Source organism: Coenobita brevimanus, chromosome 115 (assembly GCF_032717465.1).
Source record: "Coenobita brevimanus isolate Jiangsu-jjx chromosome 115, ASM3271746v2, whole genome shotgun sequence".
Classification (NCBI taxonomy): domain Eukaryota; kingdom Metazoa; phylum Arthropoda; class Malacostraca; order Decapoda; family Coenobitidae; genus Coenobita; species Coenobita brevimanus.
Window position 1 is genome coordinate 4817191 of NC_137068.1, and position 23958 is coordinate 4841148.

The window sequence follows — 23958 nt, forward strand, 5'->3', positions numbered from 1 at the left end:
TCACTAAACTAAATCAAACTGTCTGGATAATGCAACAAAGAAAAAAAAAAAAGGGGGGGGGGGCATCAAACTGAAAGGATTCACTCTCTTACATAATGTGCTGCAAATATGCCTTTACTGATAATGGCTAAATTTAACTTCCCCAATCTCTATTAAATAATATTTACTAGCTACATGCAAATGCAACTTTTCTAGCAACTATACATACTGTAAATTCCTACTCATACAATTTGGGGGGCTACAGAAATTTCACGCATTGAAGTATTATCACCTAATAACAGACTGCTGTCCCTCAACAGAAAGTTCTTAGATATTAGACAGTTTTAGGCAAGAACGTTGATAAAATTCACTCATCCAATGCTTTTACTGAGCAACATTATCAATCAAGTCCACTGTAATATTCTATATACCATACTTAGGCCTTATACAGTACTGCAAAGGCAACAGCAGGCTTAAATAACAATTCATTCATCATCTAATCCAGTGTTGTCCCATGAGAAGCGCAGGAGCCTGGGGCTAGGCAAGTTGGTCCTGACATCTAAGATGAGAGTAACTAACCTCAGTCATCCCTGAGTGGCATTACGTATGCAATAAACCACAACCATCCCTTGGATATAAACCTGCACTGGCTCAATCTGGTTGGAGTACCTAAACTGCCCACTAAACAAAAAACTGTGCCTAATGTCTTTCACTGACTCTTTAAAAATACACTTCCACTTGTGGGGGAAAAAAAAAAAAATCTTACTAATTTTTTCTTTAATTTTTGGTTTAAAGGTAAGATTTCAATGTGATTCATTTTATTTTAATGATAATTTTTATCAGAGAAGCCTTAAATTCCAATTTTTGCTTCCCCCAGGATTTTTGACAAAAATAACAAAACATCAACTGAAAGTCTGAAACACATGAAAACCCAGTACTGTATAAAAAAACAAAAAAAAAAAAAAAAAGATAAATATAAAAAATCTATACAAACAGGGTACCTAACTGGGGAGAGGGGTTTTCCCCCTCCCCTCCCCCACCATGACATTAACCACCCAGACCACAACTAAACCTAACCTTGAAAGCCATTCAAAACTACGCCAGCCATCTACCTTACAAAGCCACAGCTGCATCAGTGCATTCATCCTGTTCATGTGCGTTGAAAAATGGCAGAGATAGGGATGCCTGCAGCCTGGCACACATGTGGTTTTAGGGATTATTGCACCACTAATATCTCTCATCTGCATTATACCAGCACACGTTTACACTTAGGACACTTAACTTCAGTAGGTATAACCCTGTGATTGTGAAAAATTTCTAGGTTTGCCACATTATTTTGAGAACCTTACTGGATTATGTCCCATGGCACTGAAGCACTACTATCACAGAACGATGACATATTCAAAAACACACGCTTGCTGTCATGGCCAGATTGGGTCACACCCAGTATTCAAGAAATTTCTAGTAGTGTGTGTGTGTGTGTGTAATGGCTCCAATATGCTTGTGTGTGTGTATAAGTAACAAACCATGCTTTTAGGGAAGTTTTTTACCAGCATTTTATTATTTATGAGAAAGGTTATGATTAATTATTGAAATAATAACTGTTTTATATATCATATTATTGGAGATGCCACTATCACTTGTTGGGGGATTCATCACTGACTGTAGGACAAGCCACCATGATTTTTAATTGGAAAAGTCACTGGTGTCGGTGATTTGTAATTCTGACAACTTTTAGGAGTCCCCTGTTTATGGCCAAGAAATTTCTGCTGAAGTAAGACTAATCTGTTGTTGGACAGATCAATGGGCAGGGTTTCATTAGCTTATAAAAGTGAAGTCAAATTTTATATACCGTACCAGTGTCACATACTGAGATTACGTGGTGCTGTTTTGGCCTCTATTACTTGGATACCTACCCTAATATTTTGTGACATATCTACGTAACTACTATTTTAATATAGGTTACAACACCAAATTCACTGGATGGAACTCCTGTCATGGGCTGCTCTTCTGCTAAACACTGTGCTAGGGCACAAGGAAGCATATTAATGTAATTAGGTACCAGTGTCACAAAATATTAGGTTACGTATCCAAATAACAAGCGGCCAAAACAGCACCACATAATCTCAGCAAACGACACCAACACCACTGCATCTGATCAAGTTACTGCATATGCCTTACCTGTTCTCCAATGCCATTGTACATGAAACCAATAACATTATCCAGAAGGGGTATATCCAATTTCTGGTTGAAATCCAGAAGCTTAGATGCTTCAACTGTCAAACTCATCTTCTCAATCTGAAAGGAAAATGCAGGAGTTAATGACTTAATTTGTACATATGGAACCACACACACACACACACACAGACATAAATGAATATATAACCTATGGGGATGAATCGGCAAGAAGACACAGCAAAAAACTACATAAAAAAAAAGGGGCAATAAAGACATAAGGAAAGTCAGTTTCCCAAATAGGGCAAATTGATTGCTCCCTACATGTCAACAAGTGGGTTGGTGGAGGGTTGGTGCCCCTCCCTGTAAAACAACTAACTCAGTGTCAAATGGCCACCCTTTTCGGGATTATGGTGTCTGGCAACGGATGGATGGGATCAGTGGAATGCACTACCAAAGGAAAGTGTGTGCCAAAACTATTCATGAATTTAAAGATATATATGATATAAATGGTTTAATACACAGGACAGTACGAGCTTGACTCATGCCTGTAAAGATACAATTATACTCGATTTTTTTTCCAGCTAATGATCCACTTTCGTGAATGTGGCACTTGCGCACTCTTGCTGTGTGATTGGTTGGTTTCAGTTTCATACCTGAAGTATCATACTGTATTTACAAAAAACAATTGTACCTTATATTCCAATTCTCATAAATGCTGTTTTGCATTGTCATTGTACTAGACAGACATGAAACGAGTATGTATCTGTGATTCACCCAAATGGACAATGAATTCGAGGGAGTTGAATTTGAATTGAAATATTTCTTGTTGCAAAAGGTACAGAGTTCTTGCATCTCTAATCATTAAATAAATGTATATACTTATGGACAATATGGGCGAAGGTATCGAGGCAATGGAGTAGGTGTGATCCATAAGAAAGTCCGACATCTTGCGAGACAACTTGTTTTTCCTGACTGGCTGTCTCTCGTGTCCCCCCCCCCTCCTCTGTAGCGACTGTTCCATTCGCCTCCCCACTTTACCACTGACAAAACTGCTAATTTGCTTAAAATGGTACTATTGTATAAGTGCCTAAGTGTTAAGATATCTTTTATTTGCACTTACCCAGCCAAATGTGTTTATTTTTTAAAAAATATAGGGAGATGAAACAACTTTGTACCTTTTACAACAATAAATATTTCACTTCAAATTCAACTTCTTCAAATTCATTGTCCATTTGAGTGAAGCACAGATACATACTCGTTTCATGTCTGTTTGTATAGTAATGACAATGCAAAATAGCATTTATAAGAACTGGAATACTTTATAAGGTACAATTGTTTTCTGTAAATATGATACTTAAGGTATGAAATTGAAACCAACCAATCACATGGCAGGAGTGTGCACGAGCCACATTCAAGAAAGTGGATCATCAGCTGGAAAAAAATCGAGTACAGGTAAGGCATGCGTACGCGCACACACACACGCCTTTCTACTGCATAAGAAGAAGAGAGGATAACTGCAGTAGGCCGGTTGGCCCATGCTAGGCATAAACACAACTGTGTATGGATTCGCTCGTCAATGGATGTCAAAAGATTCAAACTGGATGGGTGTGCTATGAGTGTAAGATGAACCTATTTATTTCCTCGATATTGGCAGTGGTGGTATTTGCATCCTTATGGAAATATAAAGAATAAGGATGTTCAAGACTGAAGGTTTAAGATGCTATTAACCATGTTACTAAAAACACAGCTTGATTATACTGTACGAACTTGATCAGGAAGATTCTGCTAGATTCCATGCAAACCATTTTAATCACTTTCCCTTATAATTTTTTTTAATCATTTGTATTTCCTTCCTGTTGTTATTTAAAATTATAAAATAAAATAAAAATTAATCCACCAATATCACAAGGGAATATATAACATGGCCCTGTATACATTAACACATTTTTTTTTTTTTTTTTTTTTTTTTAAATGTAAGGAAGAAGGAACTAAAGGCAATGAGATCGCAAAACTGTTCCTTCCAAGAGAAAAACAAAGTACAAGAGAGAGCCAAATTCAAGATCCATTCATTTCGAGATGAAGAAAGATTGCTTGGGTAACATCAGGACATTTTGCATCGCCCTATACTGTACAAAAGCACTTTACCTTCCACAAGGCTGATTTTTTACAACATAACCAATGTAAACAGTACTTCATATGAGGCATGCAGCTTGGCCCGTGTAGACCTTCATTGCGCCTCAAGCGAAGTCTGCAGCTCAGCAATGGTTAATCACTCTACTATATTTAAATTCACCCATATGATGAAGGAACAAGTACTAAGGAAATCTTACGATCATTAAAGCAGTATTAATCACGTTTTAGGAGGATAGCTTGGACTGCATTAGTTATACTGTATTAAGTCTATCTATCTATCTATCTATAGACATTTTTGTCTATAGATATTAAGACATTTTTGTTTTGCCCCAATGCAAAACCACTTTACTCCCTTACATTTACTTCAGCCTAATACTGCTGCAGGAGTTTTATGTACTTTAGGTATTTAAAAAGTCAGCAAAGTACTTACCATGTTGACTGGATTCAGTCAGATAGGATGATTTTGCCCAGCCACATGCAAAACAGCGTAATCAATCTTCCATAAATATATCGGTACTGTACTCACAATTTTGACCATAGACTTTATAATTATGGTTTGTGCACAGACTAAGAGTACTGACAGATTTTTTTTTTTTAATGGCTTGGGGTACGACGAGGATGAAGCAGCAGGAGCTCCCATGTATAAAATTTAGAACCGTATTTTTTCGTCAATAAACTACAACACATTTATTGTGACAGCTTTTAAAAAGTTGCGGAAAGGCGTAATCTTGGAGATATCAACTATTAAACCACCAGCTCTACAAGCAAACTGTGCAAAGTGGCCGTCCGCCATGTCAGACTTTAGGTCAACTGAGTTCCAAAGTAAATTCATCATTAATTGTTCGCCATCACTAACCTAACCTAGTCTAATTCAACCAAATCTAGCTAAATTTAACCTAGACTAACCTAAACACCTTTGGGTATGAATGAGTTTCAGGTCTCAACTGATCCACTGCCCTCTGTAGGACGCCACCACCAATGTTAACAAGCATACCTTCGTGTTCTAACATGTTATTTTTAGCAGACTCTGGGTGCCACAAATAAATTTACAGTTATTAAAGACAATCCCTACCATACAATTTTCATCATTTGTTAATGGGAATTCAGCAGTTTGTCCTTGACTAACAGTATGCTCTTGCCTCATCCCGTGCAAACCATTTCCGATCAATCTACTGCTACTGAACTCAAAAGTATAATCTATATATGAGTAATTATGCTCATTACACTGATTAACACTGTATTCATTATATTGTTTGGAGGATGGGTGGGGCTAGATAAGAAAAATATTACCCAACCAAATGTAGTACAAACACCTTAATTACTCATATTTCCTCCAGCTCACTGCAATATTTTACATGCTTAAGATCATTGCAAAAACTTACACAATATAAACCACACTGCTTGGAGGAAAGTTTTGGTCAGACTGTGGTAGGCTGTTGGGATAATTCTGCTTGACCCCATGCAACCACCATTTCCTCATTTCCATTAGTATAAACTTACCATTGTAATATGTTATGTACTTTTGATTATTACACACACTACCACAATATATGACATGCTGTGAGGGGCATGGCCAGGCTCTATTATATGAGAGTTTCTGTTTGACTTTATACACATACCTTATACCACTTTCCTTTAATTAAATTCAGCAAAATGACCAGGAATAATTAACTAGGATGATTATTTAAGTTAACCTAGTACTTATCATGCTGTATGGGGGACGGCTTGGGTCAAAGTTGAAAAAATCAGGGATGTTTCAACCTAACCCCCATACACACACACCATGTCTCTCTCAATTACGTAACCTAACCACTACTGCAAAAATTTATGAACTGGGGGTTATTAAGCACGGTAGTACAATTACCATGCTGTTGGGATGACGGCGTGGCTCAGACTGGATGAAAAAGGAGTGGCTCTCGCTGTTCTCTCCCTCACGTGCAAACCATTTCCTCGCAGACTCCAAGCATCCACCTGTTTTCCCCCTCTCTTTTTCCCTTATCCCGCACACTACACCGCTAAATGGTATATAGGGAAATTTAGAATGCGTGAGGGAAGGGTGTGGTGAAACAGGGAGCGCTGGGGAAACCAGATCGTACCGGAATGAGGGAGAAGGAAAATTTCAAAACAACATTCCTACAACTCGTGCTTCTTACCTGCCTTATTTTCCGGTGATTATCCTGGTCCCAAACATTCAACTCCTCGGCCGAACCTTATCACAACTTATGAACTAGCCTAATGCCGCCTGTACTCCCTGAAAATAGGGATAAAATGGGTTTAATGCTCTTAGCAGTAACACGTTCAATCCATACGCCATGAAAATATCGGTTTGAAACTAGTACAAACCGGATTGTGCAGACGAGACCCTCACTATCCACTCCATGTATGCCCTGAATCCACCTCTATTTCAGCCATAACCACCCTCTAATAAATTCAACAATTACTTACACTACATTTTGGTGCTGATTCGATTCTTAAATGAACGTTTTCGGTGGCTATTATGTGTTTCTTTGTCAATGAGACGACATCATAAGCATGGGCAGTCTTCCCGCGTTAAATCAAGCCGCCTGATTGGTCAGTGGTAGAGACCCTGAGCCAATCATATCGCAGCTTACAAATCCCTACGTTTTCTTCACGCACATGAACTTGGCGCAAATATTCAAACATTCTGAGTGCAATACTTCAATACAATAATCAGACGCTAAGCAACTTGCCAAAATACCTTGCCTGGACTGCTTTATTATACCCTGGTTTACAAATTCCACTTTCTCTTCACGCACAACTATCTGGCGCCAATATTCAAAATACTGATTACATTAATTTTCTGCTTTTCAATGAAAACACACCACAGGAAATACACCGTTTGTTGAAAATCTTCATATCTTCACCTATCCAATGCCTTTTCTTGATATGAGCATAAACCAACAGCAGATAACCATACGAATAATCTATACCTATACAGTAGACTCACACAATTCATCCACTGGTGCTTGTGTACTTTTCTGCTTCATTATATTGCGCATATTTGATTGGGCTATTGTATTTTTACAGGATTAACTCATGCTCGTACTGTCAGTTTCTGGTTTTCATCGCTACTTCCTTGACATGCAGCGTAACTCTACCGAAGTAAGATGAACATAAGGACACATGACCATGAGCGATAACTGAATGTCAGAATGAATTATACACACCGAAACACAGATTTAACTTAGTATAAATTAATCAATAAGTTACGTACATATATCATTAAGAATGCATATTTCCTCAATGAATGAATAGCTGAAAATAAACTGAGATAGTTGCCCATAAAATGTTAGAAAACGTGCTGATTCAGATGACGTCATTCCCTATGACGTAAGTGGGAGGTGGGTGGAGTCTGTGGACAGATGTCTACAGAGATGTCTGTACCTGTTTTATAATGACTTTACCTTGAGAGCACCATGGATTGGAACACAACCTAACGCATGAAATCAAATCATAATCTTCCCCTAAACTGCAGGTCGACATAAGAAGGTGAAGAGATCAATAAGGCAATAGCCATAAAATCCTAGCGTGTGGGCTAAGTGGCAACGTGAGAAAGAGGGAAAAATGTTGCAATCACTGAAGTAAGCACTTCCTATCCGGTGCAAGTTATACCGTGAAATTTGTGTAAGGGAGATAAATGATTCATATGGGTGTTCCTCATCATCTTATCGCTCCACTTCCATTCAGAGACACCCCACAGTTTATTTTTACACAGCTACAACGTTTTCTCATGATGATTCAACCCAAAGGCAAACTTGAGGATGCTTGCCGTAGGTGTTATAATGTTCGTACCCCCAGACCCCTTCTCACGTGACCTCGGAGGCTTTGTGGCAATCCCCTACCCTTCACTTGTTCACTGTTCTCTAATGCTGCTCCAATCTCACGATTTTCACGGCAGTATTCTATATAGTTGATATAGGAGGTTTCGTAGAGCATCTTCCATAGCAAACTGTTCTGCTCATCTCACCTCTATTATTTCTTGTTCTCTCTCTCTCTCTCTCTCTCTCTCTCTCTCTTATACTGAGACATCACTATTATTATCATCATCCAATGCTCATTTTTCTTACCTGTGGATGGGGTGAAGCATGGTCCCCCCCCCCAAAAAAAAAAAAAAAAAGATTGGTGAGACTAACTAAAGGTCTGCCCAGCCTGAGTCACACTTTCATTTATTCACCATTCAAGCTCCCGGAATCCTGACCCCACCTTACCGTCATAAATAGTTTTTAGGCTATCTGTGAAGTTTTTAGTACCGACATGGTTTGCATAAATAACATACATTAGGATGCTGGGTTGTAATGTGGAGTAAATCGCCGAGAAAGAAGCGTTACGAAACCTTCAGTGCCACTTGAAATCACGCCCTTCTGTGCCAATCGTCTACGCTTCCCTTGTCCACTGTTCTCTAAGGTGAAGAGGGACGCCTTCACGTGGTGGCACTGATATAACAGGGCCACTCTACTGCCCACTTATACAAACGTCCCTCAGTACCCCCCTCCCGCCCCCCTATCCCCGGAAAGGAGGATGGTGGAGTGCAGAACGCGTAAATGAGCAACTTCGGTCTGCAGACTAGAGCTGACGTCCAGAAGAACCTAGGATTCCAACTACTACTACTACTAATAATAATATTAGTAGTAGTAGTAGTAAAAATAGTAATACTATTATTGTTGAACTACTTTGAGTACTACTACTACTATTACTACTACTACTACTAGTGCAACTACTATGCTACTAAAACTGCTACTACCAGTATTACTACTACTGCTACTACTACTACTACTACTACTACTGTTGCTGCTGCTGCTACTAATACTACTACTTTTCCCACGTCTCTAGTTCATCTTACAAAACAAATTAAAGTTAGGACAGAATCGATTGTAAATACGTTTGAGAATTTCACTTACGAGCTAACCCCCCCCCCTCTCTCTCTCTAACTTGACCTAGAACTGCCGTAACAAAAATAACTCTAAAATATTGTGCTGGTCACGAAGAAGTGCTACGGGATGGATGTAGACCCAGTAGTGTTTATTTATTTACTTACTGTCACAGAGCTACGGGAAATAAGCTGAAAAAGGACGAAAATCTAGGCCAAGTTAAAGTGAAAGAACTATAGACCTGCCGTCCACCATCCTCCTTTTCGGGGATGGTAAGCAGTAACTGATTGTAGAGGGGGGGGGGAAGGAAGAAAGAAATTAAAGACTCTGGTTCGAATTTTTGAGAGTTGAAACTTTCGTAACACCTTTTCCTCTGCGATTTATTTTGTACGTTGCATCTCAGTATCCTCTTGTGTGTTACTTATTTAAATTATAGTAATATTAAAGTAACACAGCACACAGGAGGATGTTAAGGAAAAATATGCAAAATCAATCGCCAAGGATGAGGTGCTGCGAAGCCTTATGAGTTTAGAATACGGTCCTTTGCAGTTACCTTTCCTCCCCCTAAGAAATGTAACAATAACAACAATTATAATAACAAGAACAACAACAACAATAATAAGAACAACAACAACAATAATAAGAACAACAATAATAATAATAATAATAATAATAATAATAATAATAATGACAGTAATAATAATAAAATAAAAATAACTAACGTACAATAAATCCTGGTAACTTACGAGATGGATTTGGTCGTAAGTGTGTTTGTGCATTCGGCTCTGGAAAGCTTTCGTACGTGCTGCCATTTTTGGTCATGACCGGTGTAGCCAAACTGGGTGGAGTCGTAGCCAGTATTTACTACGATTCAGGCAACGTATTTATAAACAAACTTACCATTAACTCTATTCAGTAAGTTTTCATCTGACGTAACTGGGCGTAATGTGAATAAAGACGAGGATGTATATATTTACCACGATTCAGGACACGTATTTATACACAAACTTAACATCAACTCAATTCGGTACCTTTTCATCTTGACTGCTTTCCGTCCATTTTAACTGGGCAAAGACGTTTGTTTGTCGTTTTGCCACGTAGTTCCCATAGTTCAGTGCCAGGATAGGATAATACTACGGCTCTACATCCTTTCCATGGCACTTCTTCCTGACTAGCATCATATTTAAGTGTTAATTCCAGTGTTGACATCAGCGTTCAAGATGAATGTAGTTTTACGCCTATAGTCGGTTTGTGTTCATCTGATAAAGATATGCAACCTGATTAGGTCAGTGTTGTTAGAATGGAAGATTGATTTGATTAGTAACCAGGAAGACTCCTTCCTACCTCGTCCGAAAATCGTTAGTGAGAGACGGAGGGACAAGGCCGCTTCCAGAGATGCTCCCACACCTAAAATTACGTTCTCGGGCTGAGAGAGTTGAGGCTAGAAATTAATTTATTAGGTAATTTATCAAGAAAGATGTCGGTGGTCAAATGAACAGAGAGGTGGACTGTTATTGCCATCACATCAGTAGAGAATGACGGCCTTAACATACAGTATATTCAGTATGGACGGTGGGGAGTTGACGTAGCAGGACTATTGTACCGAAAATGCTGTCAAGTCTATGCCCAGAGCCAGACACAGAAAAAATACGACTGTTGCAGATTCGTTTCCCGAAGCTTAATGGTACAGTAAGGCAATGCTTCGCTAATACATATTATAATTTCTTGTTACGGCTCACATTCATGAAGGAAATATGACAGTTTTATGCTTAATTAGAGTGAGTAGAGTATAGCTAAAAAGTAGAGTACAGTTAAAGAGAACAGAGTTTAGTTAAAGTGAACAGAATATAGTTAAAGCGAACAAAGTATGGGTAATGTGAACAGTCTAGATATTAAGTTATACAAGGCGGGGCCAGGTAGGGTTCAGCGGCCCGGCAGGATGTGGCGGGAAGGCTATAGGCAGTGTGGGTGTGGCGCCTGCAACATTACTAGTTCGATTCGGCACACACACACACACACACACACACACACACACACACACACACACACACACACACACTTACGTAACCATGAGACAAATTAATGTTTAGGTAAATGATTACTTAAATATATACAGTATATGGACTTAGGCTAATAATGAGAAAGAATACAAGATAAAGAGTTACGGATGGAAATAAGACAGAAACTCGTGACACGGACTCGGTTCAGCCTATATCTTAAACGGAGAAAAACTGGCTCTGTTTGACTATGCATGATTACTTGCATTATCTGTAATGAGTCAGACGTATAAGAAGGGAGAATTAATCAGAAAGCCAGAGTTAAAATTGTACATAAGACCCAACTCTATACAAACCAGAACTTCCTAAACGCAAATTAATCTGGTAAACCAAAAAACATTGATTATATTGCCTATGAGCGACTGCTTACTTATCTAAACCTAGTTTAACAAGAATGGTATCAAAGAACTAAAGCTCAGAATGTAAACAAGACCGAACTCTACCCCACACCGAATTCCCTTGCTTCCTTGGCACTGTAAATACAAAAGTCCGTTTGCCTCTCCTGCATCTCTTCCACTGCTGAATTCATACACGCATGACCATGACGCGGTGGACTGAGGTGCACATTATCCATCTGTGACTGATAGCCTACTACACCTATGTCCGCTACTTCTCATTCAGGCATCTATGAATCTAGCAATGTGAGAAAGGACCATTGGACTTTTGTGTTTGACTGTACATGGCCATCCCCCCCTACCTCGTCATGACCCCGCCCTCTCTATGCCCTTTCTCTCGTTATCTCACCACCTCTCACCTTTCCAGATCCTTTGTCTCATAGTTGCTATATTTACACCACCTGCATTTCGCACACAGCGCCAAACTTTCCTTGTGGCGCCTGCATGTACGCGTTACATTTATCTTTGTTCTGTTTATATTCGACTTTGCGAGTGGCCAGGTGGTAATTTCTCGCTATTTATATTTGGCCTCATGGAGAGATGCCTTGACGTGGTGGCACCGAAATGACCTGGCGGTGGAGCTGTCCTGTTATACAAACTCTTACTCCCCTCCCTATCCCCCCAAAAGAGAATCGAGGACTACTGAAAAAGGGCGGCATCGGCCTGCAGTTCACTGGGTTCACGTAATGAGCCTGGGGGTGCAACTGCGTCTACTACCAATCGTCTGCTTGGTATTCGTAACCCCTCCTGCTCAGGGATGCCTCATGTGACGGCACTGATACAACCGTGCGTCTCAGCTGTCCGGTTATACAAACGTTCCTTTACTTCCTCCGAGTCCCCAGAACGGAAGACGGTGGACTACCCGGGAAGGGCAACTTCACCCAACAGTCAACTGTGTTCATGTTTCTGACGAACCTGGGACGACAACAACAACAACAACTACTACTACTACTTATACTACTACTACTACTACTGCTATTGCTACTGTTGCTACGGCTACTACTACTGCTGCTACTACTACTATTACTATTACTACTACTACCGCTATTGCTACTGTTGCTACGGCTACTAGTACTGCTGCTACTACTACTATTACTACTACTACTACTGCTACTACTACTACTACTAACATTTACTACGTTGCTGCTGCTGCTACTACGACTACTACAACTACGATCACTATCACTCGTTTGCTTGGGATAGTTCATAACCTCTCATCATTTTTACCTCGCCAGGGACGGAGTCCAGCGAGGTGTTGTTTTTGATCGAGTTTGTTTCTTAGTTTGGTTCTTTGTTTGTTAGCAACATTACGGAAAAACGGGTGAACGAATTTACATGAAACCTTCAGAATATGTGGGCACTGGTCTCAAAAGGAAGTGATTTAATTGTGGAGGTAAGTCTTCAAGTTTGAAAGGTGAAACACTAGGTCAAGAGTTTCACAGGGCGAGTTCTTTAATGTGAAGTTAGTTGCACCATTACCGTAGACTTTAATTCGGAGTTTCACAGGGCAAGTTGAAATTGATGTTTGTTGCGACTTCAGTTGTTTACTGACACAAAATGGATGGCAGTACCGAATCAGTATTCAACATCTAAAATAACTGCTGTCGGGCGAGGTTTGTTGTGCCCTGAACTACTTTTTTTTTTTTTTCCACAATAAACATTACAACTAAAATGCTAAAAACACAGACTATGCCGATAATAATAATAATAATAATAAAATCAATCAATAAACAGAAACTAATGTACCACAAAAACCCCAAGGTGTAATAAGCAAAATATATCGCTAATGAAAATCTGCTATAAAGCCTGCGATGTCAACGGGTACACTGCTCAGTATCGGCGCCGCGTTAACAGAATACGTAAAAAGTTGCCATACAAACTTGTTGGAGGAATTTCCGGGTTGTATAGACGAGAAAGAGAGAGAGAGAGAGAGAGAGAGAGAGGGAGGGGGGGAGGTAGGGAGGGAGATTACGTATACTGTATTTGCAGGTGTGAATGACTAAGTTAGTAATTTGTGTGTGTGTGTGTGTGTGTGTGTGTGTGTGTGTGTGTGTGTGTGTGTGAGAGAGAGAGAGAGAGAGAGAGAGAGAGAGAGAGAGAGAGAGCCTTGTCCGCCCTTCACATGACCGGGGTGCAGTGTGGGGGCGGCGACACACTGAGGATGCAACACAGGACATCATTCAAGGTGGTCACTCTGCACATGCTATTTCCCTCCTTAACAACCTAACTTCCTCTAACCTAAAATTTACCTTGACCTTCCCCTAAAATTTACCTTGAACTTAACATACTTTACCTTGAACCTAAAATTTACCTTGATCTTCACCTAAATTTACCTTGATCTTAACCTAAAATTTACCTTGACCTTCATCTAAATTTACCTTAACCTAAAATCTACCTTAAACTTAACCAAAATTTATCTTGAAGTTAACCTAAAATTTACCTTGAAATTAACCTAAAATCTACCTTGAAATTAACCTAAAATCTACCTTGAAGTTAACCTAAAATTTACCTTGACCTTAACCTAAAATTTACCTTGACCTAACTTTAACCTAAAATTTACCTTGACTTAACTTTAACCTAACCTAAAATTTACCTTAACTTTACCTAATCTATCCAAACCTAACTTAACTTGGCCAAATAAGACTTAATTTAATCTACTGTAACTTGTACTTAACCGAAAGGGCCTGAGGTACATTTCACAGTAAAGACCCCATTTTCTCTCTCTCTCTCTTCGAAATTCAGAGGCTGGGCCCTGAGTGGCGTGGCAAAAATATATATGGATTTATTTTGGTTAATTCTGTCGATTGATGGGAATACATGACGTCTAGTTCTTGTATAATTCCCATTTTATTACAGAACCATTGCGTGCCCCTTAGGCTGAGGTGTGTGCCGAGTAAATCGCTAAGGAAAAGGTGTTGTGCAGGTGTTGAGGTGTCATGTGCCGAGTAAATCGCCAAGAAGAGGTGTTACGCAGGTGTTATTGGTTCCCTTTAACCTCTGTCTCCTCGCTGCACTATTGCATCTTTATCTCTTTTCCACTTCAATGGTCGCTGCTCCTCTGAACTGTCTGCTTGCATCCCTCCACCTCTACGACGGGCGCGTAGCACCCGTCTAGCAACAAACTCTCATCCCTTTTCTCTAATGCAAGAGTTAACCGTTACTCCCAGTCCTTCATTTATGCAACTGCTCAACTCTGGAACTGTCTCCCTCTGTCTGTATTTCCTATTCCTATGATCTCCAGTCTTTCAAACGCAGTGTGTCCAGGCATCTCGAAATGAACGGATCTTGCATATGGCTCTCTTTTTTTTTTTTTTTTTTCTTCTTGGAAGGAACAGTTTGTGGGCTCCTGGCCTTTGGTTCCTCCTTCCTTGCACAAATGTGCCGAGTAAATCGCCATGAAGAGGTGTTACGCAGATGTTGAGGCGTAATGTGCCGAGTAAATATATAAGGAAAAGGTGTTGCGTAGTCTCCGAGCAGCTTAGAATGCCACACACAATCAATTCCCCGCGTAAATGTGACTTGACTACCCAGGACAGACAAGGTGCATGGGCTCTGAGTATCCCTTTCCTCCTGTTCCTCCTGCAATAAATAGATAGACGGATTGATAGATAGACAGATATATATGTAGATAGACAGACAGACAAATAGATAGATAAATAAATAAATCTTACTTACGCGTCTCCTTCTTTCTTCAAAAACACATATAAGTTTACAAAAGACAAGCTACCTATCTGTCTATTGATCTATCTGTCTATCTATCTATCTGTCTGCCTATCCATGTATCTACCAATTTATCTATCTCTGTATGTCTATCTGTCTGCTATCTATCTATCTGCCTCTGTCTGCCTGTCTTTCTGTCTCTGTCTTTCATTTAATCAATCAATCAGTCAGTCAATCAATCTATCTACGTATCTATATCAATCTATCAATCTTTGTGTAGCAAGACGCCTAAATCACAGAGAGAACGCCTTCACGTGGTGGCACCTTTATGACGGGTGGTGGAGCGGCCTGGTTATGAATTCAAACGTTCCTCTGTCCCGTCCCTGTACGAAACGAGGGGGAAGGACTGTGGAGGAATGGAACCCAGGCCTGCAGTATACCGGGTTTACACTCAGATCAGCCTGCTACTACTTCTACTATTACTACTACTACTACTACTACTACAACTACTGCTGCTGCTGCTACTACTACTGCTACTATACTGCTACTACAACTACAACCATTACCTCTGCTGCCGCTGCTGGTACTGCTGCTACTACTACTCTTACTACTACTACTACTATTACTACTACTACTACTTCTACTACTATTAATGCTTTCGCTGCTGGTGCTATTACTACTCTTATTATTATTATTATTATTATTATTATTATTATTATTATTATTATTATTATTATTATTATTATTATTATTATTATTATTATTATTATTATTGTTGTTGTTGTTGTTACTACTACTACTACTACTACTATTACTATATTACAACTACTACTGCTACTACAGGTGGTGGTGGTACTATTACTACTACTACTATTACTACCGCCATATTAGCCTACTACTGCTGCTACCACTACTACTGTACTACTGCTGCTGCTGCTGGTACTACTACAGTACTACTACTACTATTAATGCTGGTGCTGCTGGTGCTGCTACTACTACTACTATTACTACTACTACTACTACTACTACTATTGCGTATTATAACGAACAACACTCTACGAAACTTAAGACTGTTGCGTATTGCACCACAGCCGCGTTGGGTAAGGAGATTTCGCAACACCTTCTCCGCAGCGATCTATTTTATAGTTTACCCCTCAGCGTCCTCTTGTGGATTTTGATGCAAACTATGATGACAAAAAAAAAGGAGCAATAAAATCCATACACGAACATCAATAGACACGAACATCAATAGACTTCATCCGCGAACATCAATAGACTTCATACACGAACAGCAATAGACTTCATACACGAACATCAAGACTTCATACACGAACATCAATAGACTTCACACGCGAACATCAATAGACTCCATACATCTTCAGGTACTTTGAAAATAAATCGGCAAGGAATAGTTGCACCGAATTCTCCTATGCCAGCGAAAATTCAAATCCCAGTGAATATATACCTTTAAGCACTGAGATGTTATTTATTTATTCATTTATTTTTATTATAGTACCGCCTATACTACCAATATATCTGTATACCTTTAGTTAGATACCTTAATTTCGAAATGAGTGACCATAGTTATAATCTCTATGTCAATTTGTCCGTTGTCGTCAAGCTGCCTTCCCTCCAAATCACATTAATCACACTGCCCTTATACACATACCTCTCCACCTTATTCCCCCATCCTATCCTCAGTCTCCCCTTCCTCCTCTCGCCCTCCACCTTACTCACATACACTCTCCTAGTTAATCTCTAATTCTCTATTCTCCTCCCATTGTAGTGTTCAAGTTGTGCATCAAACCAAAGCTGTTCTACGTTTTATAAGAGAGAGAAAAAAAAAAAGTGCTGAATTTTTTTAGTGGAGGGAAATTCCTGAGCATCCCTCGGTCATCAAGTGTTGTTGTGTTATTTCCTCATGGGGCTGGCCTGATACCCACGTTTGCACAGCTGACACGCCGCGCCCTCCACGCCTGCGACACCTCACTCACGGGGCGGCTGGATTTCGTTTAAGGACGTTATAATACGAGTATGTGGTGATTAACGCAAGACGATTAGCTTACGGGGACACCTCAGGTTGAAGGTGATGGAAATAATCTTCATTAAACCCTTCTGACCTCTGACGTCTTTTCTAGCATGCCACAGTGTAATAAGACAAAGGATACTTCGACAGCCGCACTCATCCCTGCAATGTCGTAAGAAGAAAGAAATAATTATTCACGTGGGAAGCGGAAGGGCGAACCCCGGGGATCCCAAACTCTATGAACTCTGGTTCGGGTGAAGTGCGCAAAATTTTGTATGCTAACGTAAAAACTATGGCGTTGTGCTCCCTCGGGGACGTCCCTCCATGGGAGTTGGCCATCAGCTTTCCCACTTTGCATAAAGGCTTTGGTCAAGGCCCCGCAGGTCGTCCCCGCAGTACAAATCTACCTTTGTGCAAAATTTAATGTTCTTAGGTAGAAAAAAAATATATATATATATATATATATATATATATATATATATATATATATATATAGATATATATAGAGATATATATATATATATATATATATATATATATATATATATGCAGTATATGACTGTCCCCACTGCGGGTCGCCTCCCTGCCCGTGTGGGTGGTCATCAAGGGTCTCACTCTGCAGTCACACTGGGGTGTTGATTTGACTAGTAACCAAGAAGACTCATTCCCACCTCATAAGTACAGCTTATCAAATTTCCTGCAACCACAAATTCGTATTCAGATTGTCGGAGTGGCCCAGTTTCGTCAGATAAAAAAAAAGAAGAAACTGACTATCATCCCAGAAGTGTGACAACAGAGATCGGCCAAGGACATCACCCTGGCGGAATATGCCTGAGCTGTACTGTATGGCGCCGTGTGTTATCGTGTTTAAATATTGTCCGTGGCGCAATATTGTATTAACTGCATCGTACCGTATGGTGTGGGGTGGTGTACTTGTGTTAGGGTATAGAAAATAAGTCGTCTGTAACACAGATGCAAAACTGTACTGCTTAGTGTTGTAGTGTTATAGTGTACAAATATCTGTGGTACAATTGCATCAGATACACCGTTTGGTATGGTGTGTGGTGTGACGTGGTGTGGTGGGTGGGGAAGAGCAGTTGGAAACGTTAAATAAACAAATTAACAGCTTTTCTTTTATATTTTACTCTTGCTTTCTCCAGACGCATTTCCTGTCCTAGAGATCCTTTAAGATTTCTTAGAGGACACTTTCCGAATTGCATGGGTTAGATGAAGCCCTCCTTAATCCCTTCGCTGTTACGGATCCTTCCTAACGAAGAAAATTGCTTGATAGCACCCCGACCTTCGTCCCACCCAAAAGTGGGGTGAGTAGAATCTAGAGACCACAAGGAAATTACAAATCTATCAGAGGCAAATATATATATATATATATATATATATATATATATATATATATATATATATATATATATATATATATATATATATATATATATATATATGTGTGTGTGTGTGTGTGTGTGTGTGTGTGTGTGTGTGTGTGTGTGTGTGTGTGTGTGTAAATCCCTATAAGCGTGCATATCAGCATTGCCTGGGACCCTGGATGCCAATCGCCTTGTGGGAGAAGACATCGGGGGTCCCGTTTTACCCAATGAATCTGTTTCTCCTTGAGCCCATTCCCCAGAGATATATTCACCATGGACCTATTTTTTCACTATACCCCTCCACACCACCCGCCCTGCCCACCCCAACAATCTGCCCACTATCCGGCCCGTTGTAGCTAATAATATGACAGTAGAAGTAAACAAAAAAATACTGTACAATAATTGGCTACCATGTTTCCACCACGTTGACTTAACTATTTCTAAACAGTTCTAATCTCGGCCATCAGTGGCGCCACTGTAGCATCTGTAATGTATACATATAAATTCGCTGTAAAAAGTTACCCTGTTAGAGGCGATTTAGAGCGTTGTATGTGCATCCCCCTCGACTTCCATAGAGAACAGACACCCATACTTCCCTCACAGACATACATACGCACATGTGTACACGTTGTAGTGGTGTGACTGAATATGTGTGTGTGTGTGTGTGTGTGTGTGTGTGTGTGTGTGTGTGTGTGTGTGTGTGTGTGTGTGTGTGTGTGTGTGTGCAGTTACAAAAACAAGCCTGGAGATTCAGACCGAACTCAGCAGAGAAGAAAATGAAGATGACGTTGGCAGTGATGTTCCCTGGGTCCTGTGACATTATGTATGAATATCTATCTATCTATCTACCCATCTATCTACCTATCTATCTGTGTGTGTGTGTGTGTGTGTGTGTGTGTGTGTGTGTGTGTGTGTGTGTGTGTGTAAGGATAAATGATGTGGACCAAAGAATCACAAGGTCTGAAGACCACATAATTGGGCAGAGTAATACTGAGAACCTTCATTTATTCCATTCTTAACAGTAAAGGAAGTACCTACATAAGTTTAGGGGGTTGTACTTAACGTTAGGTGTTATACAGGCAGCTGAAGGCAAACTCGACTAGTTTCTTATGTGAAGTGACGTCCTGTGTGCCATTGTGCTTAGGAAAACATTGCCCCCAGCCGACAGTGTATTTCCGCTGTCGTACTGATAGACCCCTCCACCTAACTATTGTTCATGTAACTTGACTGGGATGTTTGTTCATTTTCAGCCTTGCAGCTTATTTCTCAAAATAACGCAATACTAGAGCTCTACATCCTTTCCACATAGTACTTTTCCATGGCTAGCAGTATATTGTAGTACTAATCCTTTGTTATTGCAAGACGAAGAGATAGCAGTTAACGCCTAACCAAACTGAACTGAGCATACGTGTACGGTGCGTCCTTGTAAATGTGTGAGAAACTTCAGAAGGTTATTCTTGAGGTGGAAAAAATCTTTATCAACATGGTTCCAACTCTCACCCTTTATGACGTAACAATTACTGATGATCTCATGGGTAAATTATAAGGGAGATAATTTTCGGCCATAAATCCATCAAATGTAGCTCCGTAGTGGTTGAAAATGATTCCATGGCGGCGTTGCATTATTACTCAGATTTAGTTAAAGCATAATTAATTAAAGTTTTCTATATATTTCCTGTGACACGCTGTATTTTCAAGGGTATTTCCTCAATGAAAGATTTATTTTCATGACTTTCTAGGGGGATGGCAGAGAATTCTAGGGTATCTCATGGCGGGAAAGCTGAGGAGAGATGTTTTCATGGGACAGGTTATATAAGATCTTCCAGTCGGTCTGTTTTCATGTGACTAAGATCCTCAACCCCTTTTGGCTCAGTTGCTGGCCAAATGTAGTCAGACTTGTGGGTGGATCTGACTATCAACCAAGGAGCCTCGTTTCTACCTCATAAGTAATGCTCATCGAATTCCATGCAACCATCAGATAAAGAGACCGTCTATAACCAAACAGCGAAAAATATGGCTCCACGGCAATGAATCATATACATATTATTTTGTTTTTGTTCATTGTTACATTTTTTCATTCTAATTTGATTGTGAAATGCTTGGAGGGTTTATGTACATGTAAAGGCCAACGTTAATTCAGATAATCATATACACAATTTATGCTTTATACAAATTTTAAAATGTGGTTTTATATAATGCCAAATGCTTCTTGACGCCTTGCATCAATATGAAGGGAATTTTTTCGCACGCTAGTTCATTTTTGTTGTTGTTGTTGCTGCTGTTGTTTGTTGTTTTTGTTTTTGTTGTTGTTGTTATGGCCCCAGGCTCCTCTGGACGTGAACCCAGTAGACTATAGACTGTCCAGCTCACCCTCCACTTTTCGGGGGTTAGGGAGGGACGTGACGGACGACTGTATTACCAGCCAGCAGAGTTGCCTGGCTGAATCGGTACCACCACGTGCAGGCGTCCCTTTCAAGCAGCACGTCAATTGGTGTAAACAGTCACGGAGATGTGGGCAATACGAGGATAAAAGTGGCGGAAGTATGAGGCAGGGGTGATAGAGGAGAGCACGTTCATAAGTCACGCTTCAACAAAGTGGTGGTTATTCGGAAGGGGTGTCAGGCTCGCATTCTCGTCGGTTAAGGAAGCTCCCAAACTCCCCTTCCTTAGTGTTTTAGATTTGGATACGGATGGCTAATATCCTCCTGTACCGGTGCGTTAATTTATACATTGGTAGTTTGTCCCGTTTAGGATCAGCTGGGAATAAGGAACAGAGAAAATAGCAAGCACAGTAATTTACTATACTCTTACTGTGGTATACTACATACTAGTCTGCATCAAAACTGCATCGCTTACGAAGTGGTGTCTTCGTCTTTACCTCCGCCAACGAAGTTGGACGGTGGTGATGTATTTCTGCACCTATGTCTGTTTGTGTACAAGACATAAAAATAAACTCTTGGATAGGTGGGGAGTGGGTCAAAGAAGAGAGCTGATTAGATGTTGAGATGGATACGAGTACGGATCCGGATGAGGAAATAAATAATTAATTTTATTGTCGTTGGCTGAAGCATGCACTCTCTCACTGCCCTCACTACCCATGAACCATACAGTATAACCTGCAGTGAGCTGGTGGATGTAGAAGTCTTATCTCTTGTAGTTTCTCTCTCTCTCTCTCTCTCTCTCTTAGTAACCTGCAATGGGTGTGTTGTCCTTTTCTTTAGCTAGAGCTCCTGCCCCCCAGTTGTGTGAGCACGCCACTGAAATTAGATTAAAACTGTTATAGGTCTCAGGTACACGTGCCCCCGAACATGTGATCGTCAAGAGGAAACGAGGCTCAGCGGTCCGTCCAATGCTTAGACTCAAATACTGAAGCTGCTCTAACCCGGTGATTCGTTTTGTCTTGTCGATCACATGTTCGGGGACGTGTCCGGGTCTTCACAGTTTTCACACAGGCACACGGGTTGAGCTTTGACCTTGAGCTTCAATTGATTGTTCACAACACTGAATCCCCCCATTCTTGCCTGATTCATAACACTTCCAAGTTTAGTTCAAATCAGATCAAAACTGTCTGAGCTGGCCATGTCCTGTGACCTTGGCCTATGACTGTTCTCAAAATCGAATATTTTTATTCTTCCTTCAACATCAACCTTTCCACAAATTTGGGCTAAATTGGATAAAAACGTGCAATTTGCCCTTGCCCTGTGACCTTGACCTTTGACCTGTTGTTCTAAAAAACACTAGGTTTACTCCCTGGCAGATCCTCAACCTTTCCACCACGTCTGGTTACAATTCGATCAAAACTAATTGTTATTAAAGCACACACACACACACACACACACACACACACACACACACACACACACACACACAACAGAAATGAAAATAAAGAAATGGCTTAATACAGAGTGTAAAAAAGCAAAAGAAAAAAGAGACGATGTGGAACAGATACAGAAGACACAATAGTGAGGGCATATAACAACTATAAACAGGCAAAAAATTATTATACAAAGACAGGGAGGGAGGCTCAGAGACATTGTAAATAAAAGTAGTGATCAACCTAAGCTTTTTTACAGCTACATTCGAAGCAAAACCGAAGTTAAAAATAAAATACAGTCCATTAGGGATGAGGGGATCATCTATACACAAGATAAAGATATTTGTGAAGCACTAAATAAAAACTTCCAATCAGTTTTTACAAAAGAAAGAAATTTTGAGAGAGATGATATGGAACATGCATGCCCACACGTATTACCAGGTATACAAATATCAGAAAAAGAAGTACAGGAGGAATTATGTAAACTGGACAAAGGAAAAGCAAATGTTCCTGACGGACTTTCAGGTTGGGTGCTACATGAATGTGCAGAAGAGCTATGCAGACCATTGTATTTAACATTTAAGGAATCCTTAGGTCAAGGTAAACTACCTGACATTTGGAAGAAAGCAAAATTGTTCCCCTATTCAAGAAAGGGAATAGACAGGATCCACTCAACTACCGACCAGTATCACTGACCAGTGTTGTAAGTAAGATACTAGAAAAGCTGATAAGGAAAGTTTGGGTAAAACATCAAGAAGAACACAGTATGATAACAGAGAGGCAGTTCGGTTTTAGGAAGGGAAAATCCTGTGTTACTAATCTGTTAAGCTACTATGATGGAGTTACAGAAACATTACAGAAAAGAGAAGGATGGGTGGACAGTATCTATTTAGATTTTAAGAAAGCATTTGACAGAGTACCGCACCAAAGACTTTTATGGAAATTGTACCATCAAGGAGGTATCCAAGGCAATCTGTACTGTTGGATGTAGGATTCTCTCAGAAAAAAGGAAATGAGAACAATATTAAGGGGAAATTACTCATCATGGAGGGAAGTGACCAGCGGAGTGCCACAGGGGTCAGTGCTGGCACCAATTATGTTTTTAGTATATGTAAATGACATAGACAGTAACACTGGAAATGGAAGCTATCTAAATAGGCTATGTTTGCAGATGATGAAAAAATTCAAAGGAAAATTACTAATATAGATTCTTGCAAAGAGTTGCAAGAGGAATGGAACAAGCTTCATGAATGGAGGAATAAATGGCAAATGGATTTTAATGTGGATAAGTGTCATGTAATTAAATTTGGTAAAAGTGAGAAAAGACCATGGATTATAAGTTAGGAAGATCAACCCTACACATATCACAAAGGGAGAAGGACCTAGGATTATCAAAAACAGACTATCTCCAGATGATCACATCAGCGAGAATGTATGTAACATGT

The 23958-nt window shown here is 39.9% G+C and overlaps 1 protein-coding gene across 1 annotated transcript in view; it reads right to left on the reverse strand.

The window, feature by feature from the left end:
* emb (exportin-1 emb) overlaps nt 1-23958 on the reverse strand; it is a 92288-nt gene that overhangs the window by 64861 nt on the left and 3469 nt on the right. The window contains exons 2-4 of the mRNA XM_080286984.1: nt 21891-21956; nt 5205-5317; nt 2161-2277 (exon numbers count right to left, since the gene is read on the reverse strand). Coding sequence (XP_080143110.1) covers nt 2161-2277; nt 5205-5317; nt 21891-21956 — 296 coding nt within the window. The remainder of the gene's footprint in view (nt 1-2160; nt 2278-5204; nt 5318-21890; nt 21957-23958) is intronic.